Here is a 20,806-nt window from a genome sequence, read left to right as displayed (position 1 = left end):
GGGAACGGAGGATTGGAAATTCTCACTTAATTCTATACTTCACTGTTATTGTTATGATTATTTCTACTGTGTAGGTTCACCGAAGGAACGGAAGCGAGGTGGGAAAGGAGGATTGGAAATTCTCACTTAATCCTATACTTTATTGCTATTGTTATTATTATTTCTATAGTGTGATACACCCAAGACAGAGAGAGAGAGATGGGAGGAGAGAGTTGGAAATTCTCACTTAATTCTATTTATTATTATTATTATTATTATTATTATTATTATTATTATTTGAAACACAACAAGATGAGTCCACAGCAGACACTCTGCTGGCTGTTGTATTGGATTAATAATAATAATAATAATAATAATGCTATTATTATTATTATGATTATTATTTCTATAGTGTAGATGCACCCAAGGCAGAGAGAGAGAGAGAGGTGGAAGAAGAGGGTTGGAAATCCTCCTTTTCCATCAGCTGAGGGTCGAGAGAGAGAGAGGAAGACGCTGCCCCCCAGCCCCCAGCCCCGGAAACCCTAGGGGAGAGCCTTGGGGAGGGCTTCTCCTTACATACCGAGACGTCTTCCAGCGAGTGGGGGATGGCGTGGATGGGCAGGTCTCCCAGTCCGGCGCCCAGCCCGTGGGGCCCGTGGAGAAGGTCCTCGTGCCGCCGGTAGTCCCTGCGAGGGTCCAGGCCGGAGAGCTGGTGGGGCAGGCCGCGGTGGGAGTGGAGGAGGCCGGCCTCCTGGTTCTGCCTCTGCCCGGGCCAGCCCGGGTGCTGGGGCTGGGGCTGGGCGTGCAGCGGGTTCAGGCTGTAGGGGTCGCTGACGTGGGCGTAGGGGTCCTGGGACTGCGGGTAGATGGGCTGGTAGGGCGGGGGGAAGTAGGGGGGCTGGAAGTCGGCGTTGGGGGTGTGCGAGAGCGGAGGGGCGCTGCTGTAGGGCGACTGGCCCACCGAGCCCAGCTGCGGCAAGCGGCCCGTCCCGTTGCTGGCCCCGTCGTGGCGGTCCTGGGCAAGGAGACAGGCAATGGGGAGAGGAGAGAAGGGGAGACAGAGACGGAGGTCACAATCAGGCGGGCAGGCTTGCAGATCCCCAACAAAACCACCCTCCAAACACTCCCTCATATAACCCAGACTCCTCACAACAAACCCAGCCCAGATCACTGCCAAACAAAACAAATATCCAAACAAAAAGCAGTTCTGGAGCTTTCAGAGCTCCTGAATGCCATCTGCATCTTTCCAGTGCATCTGTATTAATTATAAGAACAGTGAATCTGTATCAATAACAATGAATGGCAGTCGAGGGGACAAGAAGGTCCATCCACTGGGATTAGAATAGAGGGTGATTCCTTCCTTCCTTCCTTCCTTCCTTCCTTCCTTCCTTCCTTCCTTCCTTCCTTCCTTCCTTCCTTCCTTCCTTCCTTCCTTCCTGGGGAAGGTCACTGATTGTTTTCGTTTGATGAGAAAATGGAAAAAAAATAAAATCACACCTCTCTCTCTCCTGTGTGTGTCTTGAAACGTTGTGGCATCTTTTGCACCCCAAAAACGAAGCGAAAGAGACCAAGCTTTGTAATTGTTCGTTTTTTCCTAAGCCAAAAATTCATATGAATGTGTGTGTATACGCACGCACATACATACACAAAACCACATTTCAGTAGTCTCTTTTTGAGAAAATTGCATATATGTGTGTGAGTGAATTTTATATATGTGTGTGTATGTGAGTTATATATTTTTATGTGTGTGTGTATATGTGTGTGTGTTATACACACACAGAGAGAGAGACACGAATGCCAATTTCTCAAAAATAGACGATTGAAATGCGAGCCAAATCCGGTTTTGTATTTGCAAGAGGAGGAAGAGAGTTGTGAGAAGGACAAGCCGTCAACATGCGTTGTTGGTTGCAACTGTATTCTAATAATATTATTCTAATAATAATAATACACAGCCTGTGCTGATAGATTAGTACAGAACTCTCTAAACAAAGATGACATAGATATATTTCTGAACACACAAAATGATTAAATATTTTTTGGGGGAAAGCAATGACAAAAAGATAAAACAGAAACAGAGGAAAAGCGGGCCGGGAAAAGAAGAGGGAAGCAAATGTAAATGACTTTTGCAATGGGTGCAATTGGGACTTCGGTGGTTATGAGATTATAGCCCACAGGTATGTCTAAAGCCAATTAACAGCCATACAAATGCAAGGTGGGGGATGGGGCCGAGTTGGGTTGGGGAGAATATATATGTGTGTGTCCCCAACCTAACTTCCCTCCTATGGAAGTTGAAGACCTTTCACTCTGTGTGTGTGTATATATATATATATATATATATTCTCCCCAACCCAACTTCCATCTTCCATCTGTATATATATATATAGATGGAAGATGGAAGTTGAAGTGGAAGTGGAAGTTGAAGACCTTTCACTATATATATATGTGTGTGTATATGTGTGTGTATGGAAGATGGAAGTTGAAGACCTTTCTATATATGTGTGTGTATATATATATATATTCTCCCCAACCCAATTTCCATCTTCCATATATATATACATATGGAAGATGGAAGTTGAACACCTTTCATTATATATATATATATATATATATATATATATATATATATATATATATATATATATATATAGTGTGTGTATGCTAAAAGGTCTTCAGCTTCCATCTCCCAAGAAGCAGAAAAGAACTGTAGAGGGAGAGCGGGGACGATAACAACGAAAGCAAAAAAAAAAAAAAAGGGGGGGGGGAGGAAAAACAATGGAAGGGAGTGGAAGCCCTTTGTGGCGACCTGGGCGCAGCCGCAGGGCTCCTCAAAGAAGTGGGGTGTTGCTTTGAAAGCGAAAGGCTAGGAAGCCAGGTCTGGGTGGGATGCGGGAGAGGAAGGAAGCCAGGCAGGGTCGGGGGTCTCAGCGCGGTTTCGCCCTCCTCCTCCTCCTCCAGCCCCAGCCCCGAAGAAGAGAAATCTGGATCCACTCACCATCGCCGAGAAACTGTGAACTAACATCTGCGAGGTTTGCGGGGCGACGGAGTCAAGGCAGGAGGAGAAAAAAAGGCAGAGAAAAAAAGTATGGCTCTTTGCTCTGGAGCGCGCTCTCTCGCTTCCTCGTCTCCCCTTCCTTCCTTCCTTCCTTGCTCTTCCTGTCCTAAGCTGCCGCTTTCCCAGCTTCTTTCTCTCTCTCTCTCTTTCCTTCTCTTTCCCTCTTTCGCATCCACACTCACACAATGGGAAGAGAAGCCTAGACTGCCCCCAACCCCAGTCCCCAGCGCCCAAGCTGCCGCTCCGCCCGAGCCGGGAACCGCAGGCGAAGAGAAGCCATCCGAACTGGACCCCAAACGCAGCAGCTCGAGGCGAGAGGAAGCAAAGTTGAGCGTGTGAAAGAGAGAGAGGAGAGAGAGGAGAGAGAGAGAGGGTGCGTGTGGGCGAGAGCGCATGTGTGTGCGCCCCCTCCCTCTTCCCTCTGCCCTCCCCTCCTTTGACTTCACGTGAGAGAGAGAGAAAGAGGCAGAGAGAGAGAGAGAGAGAGAGAGAGAGAGAGGAGAAAAATCCGCCGCTTGCTTTTCTCCCTAATAGCGAGAGTCCCTAATAGCAGATATTCATGACTATTAATATTACACGAAGACTTAATAAGGGAAGAATAGCTGGAAATCGAGCGTGAAGCGAGGCGGCGACTCAAGGCAGAGTCTGTTCTAAATGACGTCCATTGAAGGGAAGGATCAGGGGATCTAATCAGGGAGGGAGGGAGGGAGGGGGAAAGGAGGGAGGGAGGGAGACACAAAAAGGAGGAGGGGGAGAGAGAGAGGGAGAAAGAGAGAGAGGCGTCTGACGAATCACAGGGAAGGGGCCACATTTTAAAAGGTTCCAAAGCCTGGGAAGAGAAAGAGAAAGGAGCCAGGGAGGCAGAGAGTGGAGAAGGCCGGAGAGGGAGAGAAAAAGAAGGGAAGGAGGAGGAAGAAAAGGGGGGAAAGAGTGGATAGAAGGGGGAAAGGAGAGCCCAGAGCCGAGGGAAGGGGTTTGAGCCCAGGGCACACCTGGGGCGGCGGGGCGAAGGCGGAGAAGCTGCCCTCCGGGGCCTCCTCCTCCTCCCCCACCTCCTCCTCCTCCTCTTCGTCGTGGCCCACGCTCCTCCCCGGCTCTTTCTCGGGGCCCGTCTGCTCCGTGGCGGGGGCCTCCGTGGCGGCCTCCATGGCGCAAGGGCCCCCTCTCTCTCCCGGCTGGATCCCCGTCGCGGCCCCGCCGAGCTGCCTCTCCCCGGTTTCGGGTTCGGGGGGAGAGAGGTAGGAAGGGAAAGGAAGGCAGGAAGGAAGGAAGGGAAAGGAAGGGGTGGCGACTGCTGCTCTGCCGGCCCGGACAAGCTCAAGCTCCCAGCTCCTCAACCCGTCCGACTGGCTCGGCAACTCCTCTGCCGCCGCCATAGGCGCCCTGCTCCCCTTTTCCTCCCTACCGCCTCTGCAGAGCTCGCAAGCACAACCTCTCCCCCACCCGCCCCATCCACATTGCCCGTTTAACGCAGTTTCGACGCCGAACTCCCACCAAAGGCGCAAAAAAGAAGAAAAAGCGCCCTTCACGCGCGTGCACCAGCTCTCTGCGGTTGTGGCCTCACCAGCCAAGCCTCTAAGGCCCCGTCCACACAGCCCTATATCCCAGAATATCAAGGCAGAAAACCCCCACAATATCTGCTTTGAACAGGGTTATTTGTGAACCCTTCCACACAGACCTATATCCCAGAACATCAAGGCAGGAAACCCCACAATATCTGCTTGGAACTGGGTTATCTGTGGGCCCTTCCACACAGCCCTATATCCCAGAATATCAAGGCAGAAAACCCCCACAATATCTGCTTTGAACAGGGTTATTTGTGAACCCTTCCACACAGACCTATATCCCAGAACATCAAGGCAGGAAACCCCACAATATCTGCTTGGAACTGGGTTATCTGTGGGCCCTTCCACACAGCCCTATATCTCAGAATATCAAGGCAGAAAATCCCACATTATCTGAATTTGGACTCAGATAACCCAGTTCAAAGCAAATATTGTGGGATTTTCCTGCCTTGATATTCTGGGAAATAGGGCTGTGTGGAAGGGGCCCCAGCCTCTCCCCCACCGATCCCATCTACATTAGCCATTTAACGCAGTTCCGAAGTCGAACTCTCACCAAAGGCACACACAAAAAAAAAAAAAAAAACACACGTTCACGCACGTGCACCAACCCTCTGCGGTTTTGGCCTCACCATCCAGGCCTCTAAGGACCCTTCCGCACACCCATATAACCCGGAATATCAAGGCAGAAAGCCCCTACTTTGAATTGGGTTATCTGAGTCCATACTGCCGGTTCAAAGCAGATAATGTGGGATTTTATTCAGCTGTGTGGAAAGGGCCTGAGTACATAACCATCTGTCCAACTAAAGTCCTTTCTCCAGTCAAGGTCTGAAACGGTTTTCCATGGTTGGTGTAGATGTGCTCCCCCAAGAGCGCCACCTCGTCAGCCTGAGGCTTTCCCTGCCCTCCCTTTCCTTCTGGTTGAACCTGCATTGCCCTACATCCCAGTATCTGGTCCCAGATTTCTCTGATTTGAACTGGATTATAGAGTCTACAGACCCCCCCCCCCGCACAGTGGGTTAAAGCTGCTGAACTTGCTGACCGAAAGGTCGGAGGTTCCAATCGGGGAGTGGGTGAGCTCCTACTGTTAGCCCCAGCTTCTGCCAACCTAGCAATTCGAAAACATGCAGTCATGACTTTGGAGGTGTCTCTAAACCCTTCGGCTTAGAAATGGAGTTGAGTACCAACTCAAAGAGTCCAACAAGACTAGACTTGTGCGGCAGGACTGCTGAGGACAGGTCAGCAGTTCGAATCCGGGGGAGAGCGGGTTAAGCTCCAGCTCCCCATGCGGGGACATGAGAGAAGCCTCCCACGAGGATGGTAACCTAGACGGCCAATTCTCTCACCCCAGAAGCCACTTGCAGTTTCTCAAGTCACGCCTGACGTGAAAAACATTTATATGAATCTACACTGCCAGATAATCTGGGATAAGCAGATAATCTGGGATCAAATCCTGGGATATAGGGCAGTGGACCTTTCCCCGTGGACCTCTCTGAGATAAGCGTCCACGCCTGAGTATATTTCCTTCACCTGACAGAAATGGGGTTGGACTGGATGGCTTTTGGAAGTCTCTTCTCACTCTAACCGGTGTCAGTTTCCCAAGATTAAGTTCCTAGCACCGCGACCGAGCTGTAGCTGTTTGTTTACCGTCAAAAGGCGAAGCAAAACAAGCAACGAAGACGGAGACACAGCCAAAGCGATGGGCAAGACAAGTTTCAAAGAATGGCTCTGCCACCTGCCACCCCCCACCCCCCAAAAAAAGATTGTAGGAAGGGGAAGAGTAGAGGAGGAGAGCGCAGGAGGACCCCACTTTCCCGTTTCTTGCCATTAAGGGGTACTTTCCACCTGCAAGCTCCCAAATTTCCCCGCTTCTGACAGTCTCGCCCTTCCGAAAGAGTTGTAAATCTCAATGCTAGCCCATGCTGGGCTTTTTAAATCCTCTACTGGGGTTGCAAACAAAGGACCACAACACCAGAATGTGAAGGAGACAGAAAAACCGGTTTAAAATGGTCCTGACTGCAATCTACTTAGGAGGAGGAGGGTTGCAAAGCGCGCAATGGGGTCGCCAACACTTGTGAGTTTGGCTTCTTTCCAGAGCAGCCTTCATTTCCCGTTGGGGATCCATGGCATCCTTCTGTTCATACTCAACGCCTCTGCCCGCCTACACGAGTCATCCAGTATCTTAGGTGAGCCCCCAGTGGCGCAGTGGGTTAAACCCCCGTGCTGGCAGGACTGAAGACCGACAAGTCGCAGGTTGGAATCCGGGGGAGAGCGCGGATGAGCTCCCTCTGTCAGCTCCAGCTTCTCACCCGAGGACATGAGAGAAGCCTTCCACAAGGATGATAAAACATCAAAACATCCGGGCGTCCCCTGGGCAACGTCCTTGCAGACGGCCAATTCTCTCATTCCAGAAGTGACTTGCAGTTTCTCAAGTCGCTCCTGACACCACCCAAAAAAAGGTGAGTCCTCTACTATTAGGGCATCCTGGATAGAAAATAGTCAGGGAGGGGACCCGAAAGAGCGAAAGAGCATCTGCAGCGCTGTGCGGCAAAGGTACCCATTACCCCCATGGTGCAGTGGGTTAAAGACCGACAGGTCAGGTCGTAGGTTGGAATCAGGGGAGAGCGCGGATGAGCTCCCTCTGTCAGCTCCAGCTTCCCATGCTCGGACATGAGAGAAGCCTCCCACAAGGATGATAAAACATCAAAAACATTCCCTGGGCAACGTCCCTGCGGACGGCCAATTCTCTCACTCCAGAAGCGACTTGCAGTTTCTCAAGTCGCTCCTGACACACACAAAAAACCAGTTTCTGTGCCAAATCGGAGTTTCCTGCCATCGAGGAACCGCTTTCCTCCAAACCCCGAGTAAAGCAGGGCGCAAAACAGACTCGGAGTTGGCAAACTACTCCGGAAGCCACTCCTTGAACCTTTTCTTTATCTTTTTGGTGCCCTGCTGCTGCTGCCACCGTCGGGGCGAGGGAAGACTCGTCTCGAGGTCTTGGGGATCCCTCTACCGGCGCCAGGCTGCTTCGTTTCCTTTCCTCCTTCCTTCCCTCCCTCCCCGATACCATCCGTCCATCCATCCATCATTCAGCCCATCTTCTTCCATGTCCTTCTCCGCCCCTCTCGCCTCCTCAGCCCCCCAACTGTGGACCTTCCCTCCCTTTGAAGAGCCCCCTCGCCTTGCAGCGTCCAGACCCAAAAAAGAGGGGAGAAGTCAAGTCACCTCGCTCCAAACTTGCCCTGAGCTCCTTCCTTCCTTCCTTGTTGTTGTTGTTGGGGAGAGGGGGAAAGGGATCAGGAAGCAGGGACTCGGGGATCCCCTGATGTGAGGGGAAAGCGCTTACCTCGCATTCCTCATACTTGATATTATCCGTCAGTTTCCAAAGCATTTTCATGGATTGGCGAGGCGAGAGACAAGCGAGAGAGAGAGGGGGGAGAAAGGAAGAGAGAGAGAGAAAGAAAAAAAAGAGAGAGAGGGGAGGCTGTGATGCCCTGCCTGCCTGCCTTGGCGCTCTCCTCTGGCATGCAGAGCGCGCCCGCTGCTGGGCTTGAGAAGAGGAGGAGGAGGGGAGGAGGAAGAAGAAGAGGAAGAGGAGGAGGAGGCGATCCGCTGTGCCCGCTCGCAGATCTCCCTCTAATGGTCGAAACTTTCCCCCCTCTCCCTTTCCCTGAGCCAGTCTTCTCCCAACGCAGCCGCCTCGCCTCATTAGCATAGCAGGCGCAGCCCAGTTGCGCCGCGCGCGCCAAGACCGGGCGCGCGCGCGGCCAGGAGCTCCCCAGGAGCCCCCCCCGATTGGATTCGCTTGGCCCCCTCCTTTGCAAAAGCAACAGAAAGGTGCCCCCCCCCTCTCCTCCAGAATGAAAGAGGGAGGCTTAGGGGAGGAGGCCCAAATGGTTTCCTTTTTAAAGGATCCTCTCCATTCTTCTCTCTCTCACTCCTTTTCCCTCTTGTACCTGTGATCCCCAGTTGTCTCCTTCTGCAAACACACCGAAATCAAAGCCAGGCCCAGCAGGGGCAATGGTTGCTCCTATTAGGAAAATGCCCATCCATTGCAGAACTGGGTTGTTGTGAGTTTTCCGGGCTGTATGGCTATGTGCCAGAAGCATTCTGCCCTGACGTTTCGCCCACATCTATAGCAAGCATCCTCAGAGGTTGTGAGGTATATATTCTCAAAGACTTTCATGGCCAGAAACACAAGGTTATTGTGAGTTTCCCGGGCTGTATGGCTATACTCCAGAAGCATTCTCTCCTAATGTTTTGCTTGCATCTATGGCAGGCATCCTCAGAGGTTGTGAGGTCTGTTAGAAACTAGGAAAATGGGGTTTATGTATCTCTGGAATGTCCAGGGTGGGAGAAAGAACTCTTGTCTGTTCGAGGTAGGTGTGAATGTTTCAATTGGGCACGTTGATTAGCATTTAATGGCCTAGCAGTTTCAAGGTCTGGCTTCTTACTGCCGGGGGAATCCTATGTTGGGAGGTGTAAACAATCAGGGCCTGCTAATCGGTTTTCCGGGCGGTATGGCCGTGTTCAGAAGCATTCTCCTCTGACGTTTCGCCCACATCTATAGCAAGCATCCTCAAAGGCTGTGAGGTACTGTATATATTCTCAAAGGCTTTCATGGCCAGAAACACAGGGTTGTTGTGAGTTTTCCGGGCTGTGTGACCATGTGCCAGAAGCATTCTCCCCTGACGTTTCGCCCACATCTATGGCAAGCATCCTCAGAGGTTGTGAAGTACTGTATATATTCTCAAAGATTTTCATGGCCAGAAACACAGGGTTGTTGTGAGTTTTCCGGGCTGTATGGCCATGTGCTAGAAGCATTCTCTCCTGACCTTTTGCCCACACCTATGGCAGGCATCCTCAGAGGTTGTGAGGTTTGTATTGTGGAAGGCTTTCACGGCCAGAATCACTGGGTTGCTGTGAGTTTTCTTGGCTGTTCCAGAAGCACTAGGAAACCAGTGTTTGAACCCCCTGCTCAGTCTTGGGAACCAACTCTCTCAGCCTCAGCCCCACACCCTTAGTCTATTGTCCTTTTTGAACAAAAGGTAATAGCTTGGCCATGTTCCAGAAGCATTCTCTCCTGATGTTTCGCAAGCATCCTCAGAGGTTGTGAGGTATGTATTCTCAAAGGCTTTCATGGCTGGCAATACAGGGTTGTTGTGAGTTTTTCTGGGCTGTATGGCCTTGTGCCAGAAGCATTCTCTCCTGATCTTTTGCCTCCATCTATGGCAAGCATCCTCAGAGGTTTTGAGGTATATATTGTGGAAGGCTTTCACGGCAAGAATTACTGGGTTGTTGTGAGTTTTCCGAGCCATGTGCCAGAAGCATTTTCTCCTGACCTTTCACCTGCATTTATGGCAGGCATCTTCGGTATATTATTTGATAACACAGAAATGCTGGACCACTCTGGCAACCACCATGTCAGACTCCACAGAGAAGCCGTTGAAATCCACACGCACATGAACAACTTCAACAGAAAGGAGACCATGAAAATGAAAAAAAATATTTTTGTCTCTTTGTAGCAATTCTAAAAACTCTAAAATCAGGACAGTAAATAAAGGACAGCACTCTGAAAACAGGGGGAAACAGTCAATCTGCATTCTGAAGCTGCATTATAATGCATCGTAGATCCAGCCTGAGTTCCATGCGTGGAAAGTCTGGCACCTAAATCAGCCTGTAGAGGACTTGAAAGGCTGGCTCTCCTCTGATTTAAGAACCCTGCCTCGCTGATCAATGTCTAGACAAGAGATTTTTCTCTTTTCTTGATTTCCCATTTTTTCTGGTACTTTGCAACAACCAGCCCCCCACAATGGCGAACTTTTAAAGTCAGGACGCCACAAAACCCGTGGTGTTCGGAAAGGAAGCGACCCTGGCGACAATAAAGTGTTGAATGGATTGTCGAAGGCTTTCATGGCCGGCCTCACAACCTCTGAAGATGCCTGCCATAGATGCAGGCGAAACGTCAGGAGAGAATGCTTCTGGAACATGGCCATACAGCCCGGAAAGCTTACAACAACCCAATGAAGTGTTGATTTGTCGCTTGTTTGCTTGTGTTGGGTTTCATCCCTGGACTGCACAAGTCTCTTGTGTCATCAAGCTTCCAGACCTCAACGAGGAGCTAGACTAGAGATTGAGGTGTTGTTCTGAGAATGCACCCCAAGAATGCACCCCAAGAATCCCCCAAGTTATGGGATGGTAGCCGGGAGAAATGGGCTGCCATCCGAGTAAATGGCATCTGAAATGAATTCTACTCCACTTATGGCATTTAAATATCAGAGGGCTTAGCATTAATGCCGATAGGGATTGAATGACAGAAATCTGTGAAATCCAGGTTTAAACCATAGGCTCAGAAGCCATTATCCCATACCGACTTTTTTCAGAGACCTCGACTATAGTGCTCACTGAGCATAGGCAGAGTCGTTTTCCATCTAGGTATCACAGAATCATAAGAGTTAGAAGAGATGGCAAGCACCCTCCAGTCCAGCCTCATTCTCCCAGGCAGGAAGATATCATCAAAGCCCTCCCGACAGATGGCCATCCAGCCTCTGCCTCAAAACCTGCAGAGAAGGAGACTGGAAGTAGTGAATTCCACTGTTGCACAGCTCTAACCCTCAGGCAGTTTGTTCTAATATTTAAGTGGCAAATCCTTTCCTGTCCTGTGAATCCATTGTTTGACTCCTTCAAAGTGAAGAGAGAGGGGGCCAAAAGATAGTTCCATCTTATCTCCTGCATATGTCATCAGTTGGGGACCCCTCTCCCTAGCACCAACTGCTGGTCTGGGCCAGAGTGAAGAGAGAGGAGGCCAGAGGACAGTTCCATCTTGTCTCCTGCATATGTCATCAGTTGGGGACCCCTCTCCCTAGCACCAACTGCTGCCCTGGGCCAGAATGAAGAGCGAGGGGGCCAGAAGACAGTTGCACCTTGTCTCCTGTATATGTCATCAGTTGGGAGCCCTTCCCCCCAGCACCAACTGTGCTCTGGGCCAGAGTGAAGGGGGGGGGGGGGGAGAGAGGACAGTTCCATCTTGTCTCCTGCTTATGTCATCAATTGGGGACCTCTCCCTGCAGGACCAACTGAGTGAAGAGAGAGGGGGCCAGATGACAGTTCCATCTTGTCTCCTGCATACCTCATCAGTTGGGGACCCTCCCCTAGCACCAACTGCTGCACTGGGCCACAGTGAAGAGAGAGGGGACCAGGGACAGTTCCACCTTGCCTCCTGTGCTATGCTAATAATAATATAATATAATATAATATAATATAATATAATATAATGTATATACATCTAATATTTATAATATTATACTGTAATGCTATATAATACTACTACCAATAATAATAATAATATTAATAATAATAATATGATATTATAATTATATATTTATATTACATGTAATATTACTAATAATATTACAATATAATGGTATAGTACAATATAGTAATATTTAATACTGCTATTGTACTATGCTAATAATATAATATATTGTATGTCTATATATCTTGTAAGCAGCTCTGAGTCAACTTCGGGGTAAGAAGGATAAATAAATAAATAAATAAATAAATATTCTGTATTCAGAAGAAGGTCTTTTGAGGCCGTACACACTACATTTTTGATGATTTGAGCCCCACTTCTTTCCTGATAGTCCAGCTACATTCCTGCAGGGTATTTTCCCCCAAAATGATGACAACTGTGCCTCCGACTCTGAGGTCTTCGTGGGCTCAGTCCTTTATGAGGCTTGACACATTCAAAGTCTTCAAAACCTTTAAGTTTTCAAAACTTTGAATTCTGTTGCTTTCTCTCTGTGAAGGATCCCTTCAACCCGACTAAAAGCGGCCCACTGGTGAATGCGAGTAGAGGGAGTGAGTGGATCCAGCTTAGGTGGTGGACGCCCCTAAGGTGGAACCACAGCGAAATCTACATGTCCCCAAGAGCAGAGCTTTCAGAGGAGTCCAAGGGTGCCCTGGCCTCCTATACTGTAGAATGAATGAAGCCTGGCACCCCTTGGCTCAATGCTATAGGATCCGGAGAGCTGTAGTTGGGCGAAACAGTAGCACTCTTTGGTGCCTCCAAGACCTGGCAAAACTACCACTCCTATAATTGCATCGCATTGAGCAAAGCTTGACAACGTCCTCCACACCGACGTAGAAAGGCAACCTAAATAGGCAGGCACATGCCTATGGCACGTGTGATAGCTGCAGGATAGGACACGTGCATGCACGCAGGCGCACTATCTCATGTGTATATCTATGCCCTACAGTATATCACACGAGCATATACCATATATCACATAGTTATAGCCTAAGTCTGCAAGTACAGTATATAACAGGTTTTCTTTGTGCTGCTGGTAATTGTGTAGGCCTTCAAGTCTTTATCATAACCCTAAGTCCAACCTATTACCTTTTGATCAAAAAGGATAAAAGGCTAAGGGTGTGGGACTGAGGCTGAGAGAGTAGGTTCCCAAGACTGAGCAGGGGTTCAGACACTGGTTTCCCAGTCCAATATTTGAACCACTTCACATAGAGTCCTTCCAGGATCTATATAGATATATAGATATATATAATAGATATATTATATGTATGCAGATAGATCTGTGTGTATACACAGGGCAAGATATATTATATGTGAATAGTTATGTTTCTCTCTCTCTATATATATAATAGATATATTATATGTATGCAGATATATCTGTGTAAATACAAAGGGCAAGATATATTATATGTGAACATATCCAGTAGATAAAATGTATGTATGCCACACATTTATGCACATTTAGAGCTAACATATATTCACAACCATATATGTATAATGTATAATGCATGTATATTCCCAACTATGCCTCACATGCATCTATCATATAGCTATAGACTGAACCATACACACACTCAGATATCATATCTACATATCTATATATCTATGCATATGCACATAGATGTCACACCACACATTATATGCCAAGTACAACTATGCATTTCATATCTCAAGGAAATATTATTTCACCTCCTGGCAGAAATGTCTTTCTGATTTTTATTTATTTTTTGTTAACAACCTACAGTCCAACTTCCAGCTGTAACAATAGCAAACTTTCTACAGGCTGCTTTCTTCCTTCAGTGTAAGAGAGGTTGGGAACTTGACCAAAACTCTTAAGAATTCTCAACAATCTGTAGAGGCCCTCCTTCATCCTCAGGCAATACTATAGTTAGTTGTTTCTATGTGCCTCAAAGTTCATATTAGACTTTTGGGACTTTTAGGACCCTATCATAGGGATTTTTCGGAAGTTTTGTTCAGTTGGAGTTTGCTGAGGCAGGGCCCTTCCACACAGCCCTATATCCCAGAATATCAAGGCAGAAAATCCCATAATATCTGCTTAGAACTGGGTTATATGAATCCATGCTCAGATAATATGCGTAGAAGGCTGTGTCGAAGGTCCCACAATGTGAATCAGCCAATGTCACTCAATCCACAGTTGAGAAGGATTTGAACCCAGGTCTCTAGAGTCACAGTCTCACTCACAGCTACCTAGCATTGGCTGTCATACTTGAATTACAACTGGAAGCCAGTTTCCTCTCTCTTCTCCTCCACAGCAGGGTCTGCTTAGACCCCTTCCACACAACTGAATAAAATCCCACACTATCTCCTTTTAACTAGGATATATGGCAGTGTGGACACAGATAACCCAGTTCTAAGGAGTTATTATGGGTTATTCTGCATTGATATTATGGGTTATATGGCTGTGTGGAAGGTGCTTTAGTGTTTAGGCCATCAAGCATTACTAACTGAAATGCTCTGCCTTAGTGGTGAAGCTTAAGGATTTTACTCAAACTATTCCCCATCATACACTACTATAACTTGAGTAGGCCCAGAGCACTGGAGGTATTAATAATAACCGGATCTTCGGCGTTTCTTACCAATATGAACCCTTCCACACAGCCATATAAGCCAGAAAACCCCACAAGATCTGCTTTGAACTGGGATATTTGAGTCCACACTGCCATATAGCCCAGTTCAAAGTAGATAATGTGGGGTTTTGATCAGCTGTGTGGAAGGGGCCCAAGGCACCTGAAATGGATATGTGTTCTTTTGACTCACTTTTGACTTGGGTCCCTTTCACACAACCCTATATCCGAGAATATCAAGGCAGAAAATCCCACATTATCTGAGTGTGAACTCATATAACTCAATTCAAAGCAGATATTGTGGGATTTTCTGCCTTGATATTCTGTGATATAGGGCCATGTGGAAGCGCCCTTGGATCCAGGCTCACTTTATAATGCGTATCCACATGTAAAAAATTCCCTCGGAGTTCAAGAGGACTCCGCCGATCTGGAATTGTTGCTTTCCTACGTGGGTTTCTAATCGACTTTCTTACAATTGCTTACAAATTCGGCCCCGGTCAACCCGAGTGTTTTACAATCCCAAACTAAGCTTTCCCTTAGAAATCAGTGGGCATTTCCCTCAACTTTAAAGCTCGTATCCAGTAAGGCTTAGAAGTTTCCAAACCGAAAACGACCACAGAACGCAGGAAGGCCCGACGTTTCAAATTCACACTTTCTAGAGTGGGTTTACGCTCTGAAAGCGTGGGGTAAACCCAGACAACCTCGCGGAAAGCTCGCTGCTCCCACTTCGCTGCAACTTAGTGTTTTGGAGAGGGGTGGGGAAGAGAAGAGCAGAAATGGAGAGGTGGAAAGTAAGTAAACGTGACTCCCGGGCAACACGTTGAGTAAGAAGGGAAGCTGGAAGCAGGAGTGGTTGGGCCACTGAAAGGAGAGCGGGGCTGGACCCTAAGAGCCTTCCCTCCCAAGCGGACACACAGAAAACGGACGCCGAACCAACGAGGTGTTCACACCTGAGGCGCCAAAGGCTCTCCAGGACTGGAGCTGCTCACCGCCTCCATAACTTCCGCCTTCCCTCTTCCTTCCCTAAGCCACCGATACTGATATATTATATGTAGACAGGTTACCTAAAAGCACCCGTTCATGCCTGATCTTGCAAGTTAAGCAGGGTCAGCCCCGATTAATCCTTGGAAGGGAGACTACTGAAAAGAAATCTCAGACGCTGTAGGCTATGTTTCAGAGGAAAGAACTGGCAAAACACACTTTGACCATTCCTTAAGCTTTGAAATTCCAAGGGTCTCCAAAAGTCGACTTGAAGGAACACAACGCTGCAGGGTTACAGGTGCTTACTTTCTCTTTCTTTTTCTTTCTTTCTTTCTTTCTTTCCTTCTTTCCTTCCCTTCTTCCTTCATTCCTTCCTTCCTTCTTTCTTTCATGCCTTCTTGCCTTCCTTCCTTCCTTCCTTCCTGCCTTCCTTCCTTCTTTCCTTCCTTTCTCTTTCTCTTTCTCTTTCCTTCCTTCCTTCCCTCCTTCTTTCTTTCTTGCCTGCCTGCCTTCCCTTCCCCTTCCCCTTCCATCTTTCTTTCTTGACTTCCTTCCATCTTCCTTTCCTTCATTCCTTCTTTCCTTCCTTCCTTCCCTCCCTCCCTCCTTCCATCCTTCTTTCTTTCTTACCTGCCTGCCTTCCCTTCCCCTTCCATCTTTCCTTCTTGACATCCTTCCATCTTCCCTTCCTTCCTTCCTTCCTTCCTTCCTTCCTTCCTTCCTTCCTCCTATCTAGGCTAGGGGGACATACAACACTCAACAGACACAGGCCTTGTCTACAAAAGCCCTGGACATGGCAAAAGAAAGGAAGGCGGCCCAAATGTGAAAGGAGCCTTGGCGGTTCCAACAAAACAGACTTCTGGAGACTCCAGAGAAAAGGGAGCCGCAGCCAGTGAAGTGCTTTCCTTCAAACCTCGCCATGGCCTACAAATTAGCCCCTCAAATTTAATTTACTTTGTTTTATATTTATATTTATTGCTAGTCGCCTTGACTCCATATATCGGGAGAAAGGGGGGATTATTAACATTAATTATTATTATTATACATATTATTCTTATATGTTGTTAATATGTTGTTAATATTATTATATATTAATATTATTTATACATTTAATATTATTATATATTATTCGTATATGTTAATATTATTATATATTATTAATATTATTTTTATATATTTTATATGATATATATATTATTTGTATATGTTATTAATATTATATATATTATTAATATATTATTAATATTTATTATTGTTATTATTAACACAGCTCAGCACATACAATATTGGTGTCTTAGAATTTAGGCCTGTTCCTGGGATAATTTGGGACACTGCTTCAGAAAAGTAAATTGGATAGACCCCACCAGCTCTAGTTTCTTAGATATTATGGTTGCCATGATTTTCCTATGGCGACTGGAAGATGCCATGTGTTCTGTATCTCAAAAACTAGCGCTGGTGGGGGACAACGGTTGTCGTGTTTGGAATCAGCAAGTCAAATAGACCCAGAGAACATTCAAGGCACGAAAAACGTGTCTTGGGGCGTGTAATGTACACCCCAGAGCCCTGCTCTCCTAGACCTACAAGAGAGAAGGGGATTGTAAGCCAAGTGAGAAGCTGGCTGGCTGTTGAGGCCTTTCTATTGCCTCCCTGCCAAGCCCCGAGGGCACGCTCCGAGGTGACAAATAGCCCACAGGGCGACTGATGAAGCGAAAAGGAAGAAAGCAACCCACGCAGATGAAGGCCCCGAGGGGACAGAAGCAGCAGCAGCAGCAGCAACTCCTCAGTCAGGTGAGCGACGGGGTGGCAACTCCACCTGTGGAATGGTGGCCCTGGAGATGTCTCTCTCTCTGACTGGCAGGGCGTCAAGATGCACACTTGAACTGCGTGCATTTTCCCCTTCCCAGAGTAAAGAAAGAAGAGAGAGAGTGTGAGAGAGAAGGAGACAAGAGGAGGCCAAGGAGTAAGGATTACCTGCCAGTCGCCCATTTTGGCAAGGAGTGACATGGCTGCCTCTCGCTCTCTCTCCTCGGGTGCCTGCCGGTCCTGGGGTCCGCTCGCTCGCCTGCCTCTCTCCGGAGGCCAAGCCCTTCTGCTTACCTGCCGGCGGCTCACCTGGCCGTAAAGAACAGGGCGCTACCTGCCCCGCGCCTGCGCACTGGCTCAGGAATGCGTGGGGGGCCCGCGCCCTGTCTTTGGGGGAATGATAGATGGACGCGGCCGGGAGCAGCTCAGGAGGAGCCGGCTTCCCTCAACCCACTGTGGAGGGGGGCTTTCCTTTCTCCTCCCTCCCTCCTCGAGTGTCTTCTTCTATTGTTCGGCTTCGTAGCAGCGAGGAAGGCGCGGAAAAACCTGGGCGATCGGAAGGGTGCTCTCCTTGCAACGTGGGAATGCGCGACTCGGGGGCAGGAAAGGGCCAGAGTTGGAAGGGGATCCGGGGACTGGCTGAGATCCCCAAAACACAGCCTCCGCTTTCCCTTCGGGTTGAACAGAGAAGGAGAAATTCTGAAACAAGCCTAGAGGGTTCAGGCAGAGGGTGCCTGCTCTCTTTCTCTGTCTCTGCAATCTCTCTCCTATTCTCGCTCCTTCTCTGATTCTCTCCCCCTTTTTTCTTGTCTCCACAGCCTCCTCCAGCCTCTTGTCTCCAGCCTCTGCCTTGACCACAAATGCCGTCCCAAACCGGTCTTGAAGAACGTGGTTTTTTGATGACAGAGGAAATCCTGGAACCGGTCGGAGGATGGAGATGACACCAAACGCTGATGCCCGTGAAAGGCTTGCTTTGGCGCGCGTTTATGGGAGTGCGATGGTTAACCACAGTTGGAAGCTCGCTTCGAACCGCGTTCAATCGTCCCTTCCGATGGGCCTCCGGAAAAACGCTTTCGTAACGCTTCTCCGCTTCTAAGGAGGTTTAAACACCAAAGGGAGTCCATATTACAGCTAGATCGGCATTTCAGTTGCACCGGGCGCTGCGGAACCGAAGCAGATCGGATACAAGATGCGACTCAAGCCGGCTTTGCAAGGAACACAGTTAACGCGCGGTTAGGAGTTGGAGAATAAGGAATAGTTAAGCGTGATGCAGGTAGGGATGAGTTAAGATGGATCTCACACCAGAAGCGACTTGCAGTTTCTCAAGTCGCTCCTGACACGACAAAAAACAACAACTGGATCTATACTGCTATAGAACGCTGTGCTCAGTTGAGTAGAGCCATAGACAGCAATTGAACTGTATTGAACTGCGTTATATAGGTCTCATCACACTAGGGGATAAAATCCACTTAAAATCCGGTTTCTGCCTCCTGCAGAATTCTGGGGTTTGTAGTTTAATGAAGCTGTTAAAGGTGCCTCCTTAAACTACAAACCCCAGAATTCTGTGTTATATAGGTCTCATCACACTAGGGGGGAAATCAGCTTAAAATCCGGTTTCTGCGTCCTGCAGAATTCTGGGGTTTGTAGTTTAATGAAGCTGTTAAAGGTGCCTCCCTAAACTACAAACCCCAGAATTCTGCAGTTGGCAGAAACTGCGTTATATAGTTCTCATCACACTGGGGGGGGGGGGGGGGAGGAAATCCACTTAAAATCCAGTTTCTGCCTCTTGCAGAATTCTGAGGTTTGTAGTTTAGTGAGGCTGTTAAAGGCTCCTCCCTAAACTACAAACCCCAGAATTCTGCAGTTGGCAGAAACTGCATTAGATAGTTCTCATCACACTAGGGGAAAGATCCACTTAAAATCCAGTTTCTGCCTCCTGCAGAATTCTGGGGTTTGTAGTTTAATGAAGCTGTTAAAGGCGCCTCCCTAAACTACAAACCCCAGAATTCTGTGTTATATAGTTCTCATCACATTAGGGGGGAAATCCACTTAAAATCCGGTTTCTGCTTCCTGCAGAATTCTGGTGTTTGTAGTTTAGTGGGGCTGTTAAAGACTCCTCCCTAAATTACAAACCCCAGTATTCTGCAAGAGGCAGAAATTGAATTTTAAGTCTATTTTCCCCTAGTATGATGAAATAAACCTTACTTAAGAGGTTGACTGTGGAAAGGAAAGATCCCGAGGTTGTTTTAGGAATGGTGGGAGTTGAAGACCAAATCACCCGGAGGTCCCAAGTTTGCTCATGCCTGGTCTACACTGATCATGATGTGTTCCAGCCACAGTTGTAGGCAAGGTCTCAGAGTTGTAGGCAAGGTATCAAGGTCTCAGAGGAAAAGGTTTCCTCCTTTGTCGGAAAATGTGAGTGTCTCTCCTCAAAGATTAACTCTGGAAGGGAAGAAAGGCGACTTTTGGGGGCTTTTCGTGTTTGTTTTTTTCTTCCTTTCCAGATTTTCATCTGTCTCCTGTGGGAAAGTAGTACTACGACTCTGGAGAGAAGGCTTCGGATTTCCTCTCACACTCGAAGCCCCGGAAAGATCTCTCCTAGGGTCGCCTTAACGCCTTGGAGGGAAGCAAGAACAGAAACTTGGCAGCTCTGACCAAATTCTTCTCCAGGGCTTCCCGAGTTCTTGACTTCTCCAAATGTTTACTGCTCTGAATTTTTTCTCGGGTGGGGGTGGGGGGTGTTTTTGTCAGCGTTGTTTCAGAGGCTTTCCCTTCCACCCTTTCAAACGGAGCCGCTTTTCGTGGGAACGCGTCTTGAAGACATTTGGGAAAAAGGCAAGCAGAGAGATCTCCGTTCAAAGTGTCTGTTCAGGTGTCCAGTGATAGAGAAGCCAGTGGAGCTTGCAGGCTGTACCTTTGCGCATTTTTGGTTGACCCAATAAAGATATCTCTGTCTTCTAGATTTTGTTATGATTGTGTTTATTAGGGCAACAAGATATGGATGCATCCACACTGTAGAAGGAATGCGCTTTGGCTGGATTTACATTGAGCTATATCCCAGGATCTGATCCCAGATCATTTGCATATCTCTGGTGATCTGGCAGTGCCCTTCTACATAGCCCTATATCCCAGAATATCAAGACAGAAAATCCCAGATTATCCGAGTGTGGACTCAGATAACTCAGTTCAAAGCAGAGATTGTGGGATTTTCTGTCTTGATATTCTGGGATACAGGGCTGTGTGGAAGGGCTCTAAGACCCCTTCCACACAGCTGAATAAAATCTGCCCTGGAGACTAGGATGCGGAACAATGGCTTCAAACTACAAGAAATGAGATTCCATCTGAACATTAGGAAGAACTTCCTGACTGTGAGAGCTGTTCAGGAGTGGAACTCTCTGCCGCAGAGTGTGGTGGAGGCTCCTTCTTTGGAAGTTTTGAAATAGAGGCTGGATGGCCATCTGTCGGAGTGCTTTGAATGCAATTTTCCTGCTTCTTGCAGGGGGTTGGACTGGATGGCCCATGACGTCTCCTCCAA

At 48.0% G+C, this 20,806-nt stretch overlaps 1 protein-coding gene and 1 long non-coding RNA gene across 4 annotated transcripts in view; one reads left to right on the top strand and one right to left on the bottom strand.

Annotated features, from left to right (window-relative positions):
- The window catches only part of TFAP2A (transcription factor AP-2 alpha), a 38,330-nt gene extending 30,008 nt beyond the window's left edge, over nucleotides 1-8,322 (bottom strand). Inside the window, exons 1-3 of one of the 3 annotated variants that reach the window (XM_060774797.2) lie at nucleotides 7,940-8,322; nucleotides 2,972-2,998; nucleotides 560-994 (exon numbers count right to left, since the gene is read on the bottom strand). In XM_060774797.2, the coding sequence (XP_060630780.2) occupies nucleotides 560-994; nucleotides 2,972-2,998; nucleotides 7,940-8,308 (831 nt within the window). In that variant the 5' untranslated portion in view covers nucleotides 8,309-8,322. Of the gene's footprint in view, nucleotides 1-559; nucleotides 995-2,971; nucleotides 2,999-4,023; nucleotides 5,819-7,939 lie in introns of those variants that run through there. The other 2 variants (XM_060774796.2, XM_060774798.2) reach the window with 2 other exon arrangements.
- A 9,112-nt stretch (nucleotides 8,323-17,434) lies between these two features.
- Nucleotides 17,435-20,231, top strand: LOC137096933 (uncharacterized). Its single transcript, XR_010909818.1, has 2 exons — nucleotides 17,435-18,544; nucleotides 19,776-20,231. It is a non-coding gene; the product is annotated as an uncharacterized lncRNA (long non-coding RNA).
- The last annotated feature ends 575 nt before the right edge of the window (nucleotides 20,232-20,806 follow it).

The sequence above is a fragment of the Anolis sagrei genome, chromosome 4 (assembly GCF_037176765.1).
Source record: "Anolis sagrei isolate rAnoSag1 chromosome 4, rAnoSag1.mat, whole genome shotgun sequence".
Taxonomy (NCBI): domain Eukaryota; kingdom Metazoa; phylum Chordata; class Lepidosauria; order Squamata; family Dactyloidae; genus Anolis; species Anolis sagrei.
This window is presented reverse-complemented; position numbering and strand designations above follow the sequence as displayed.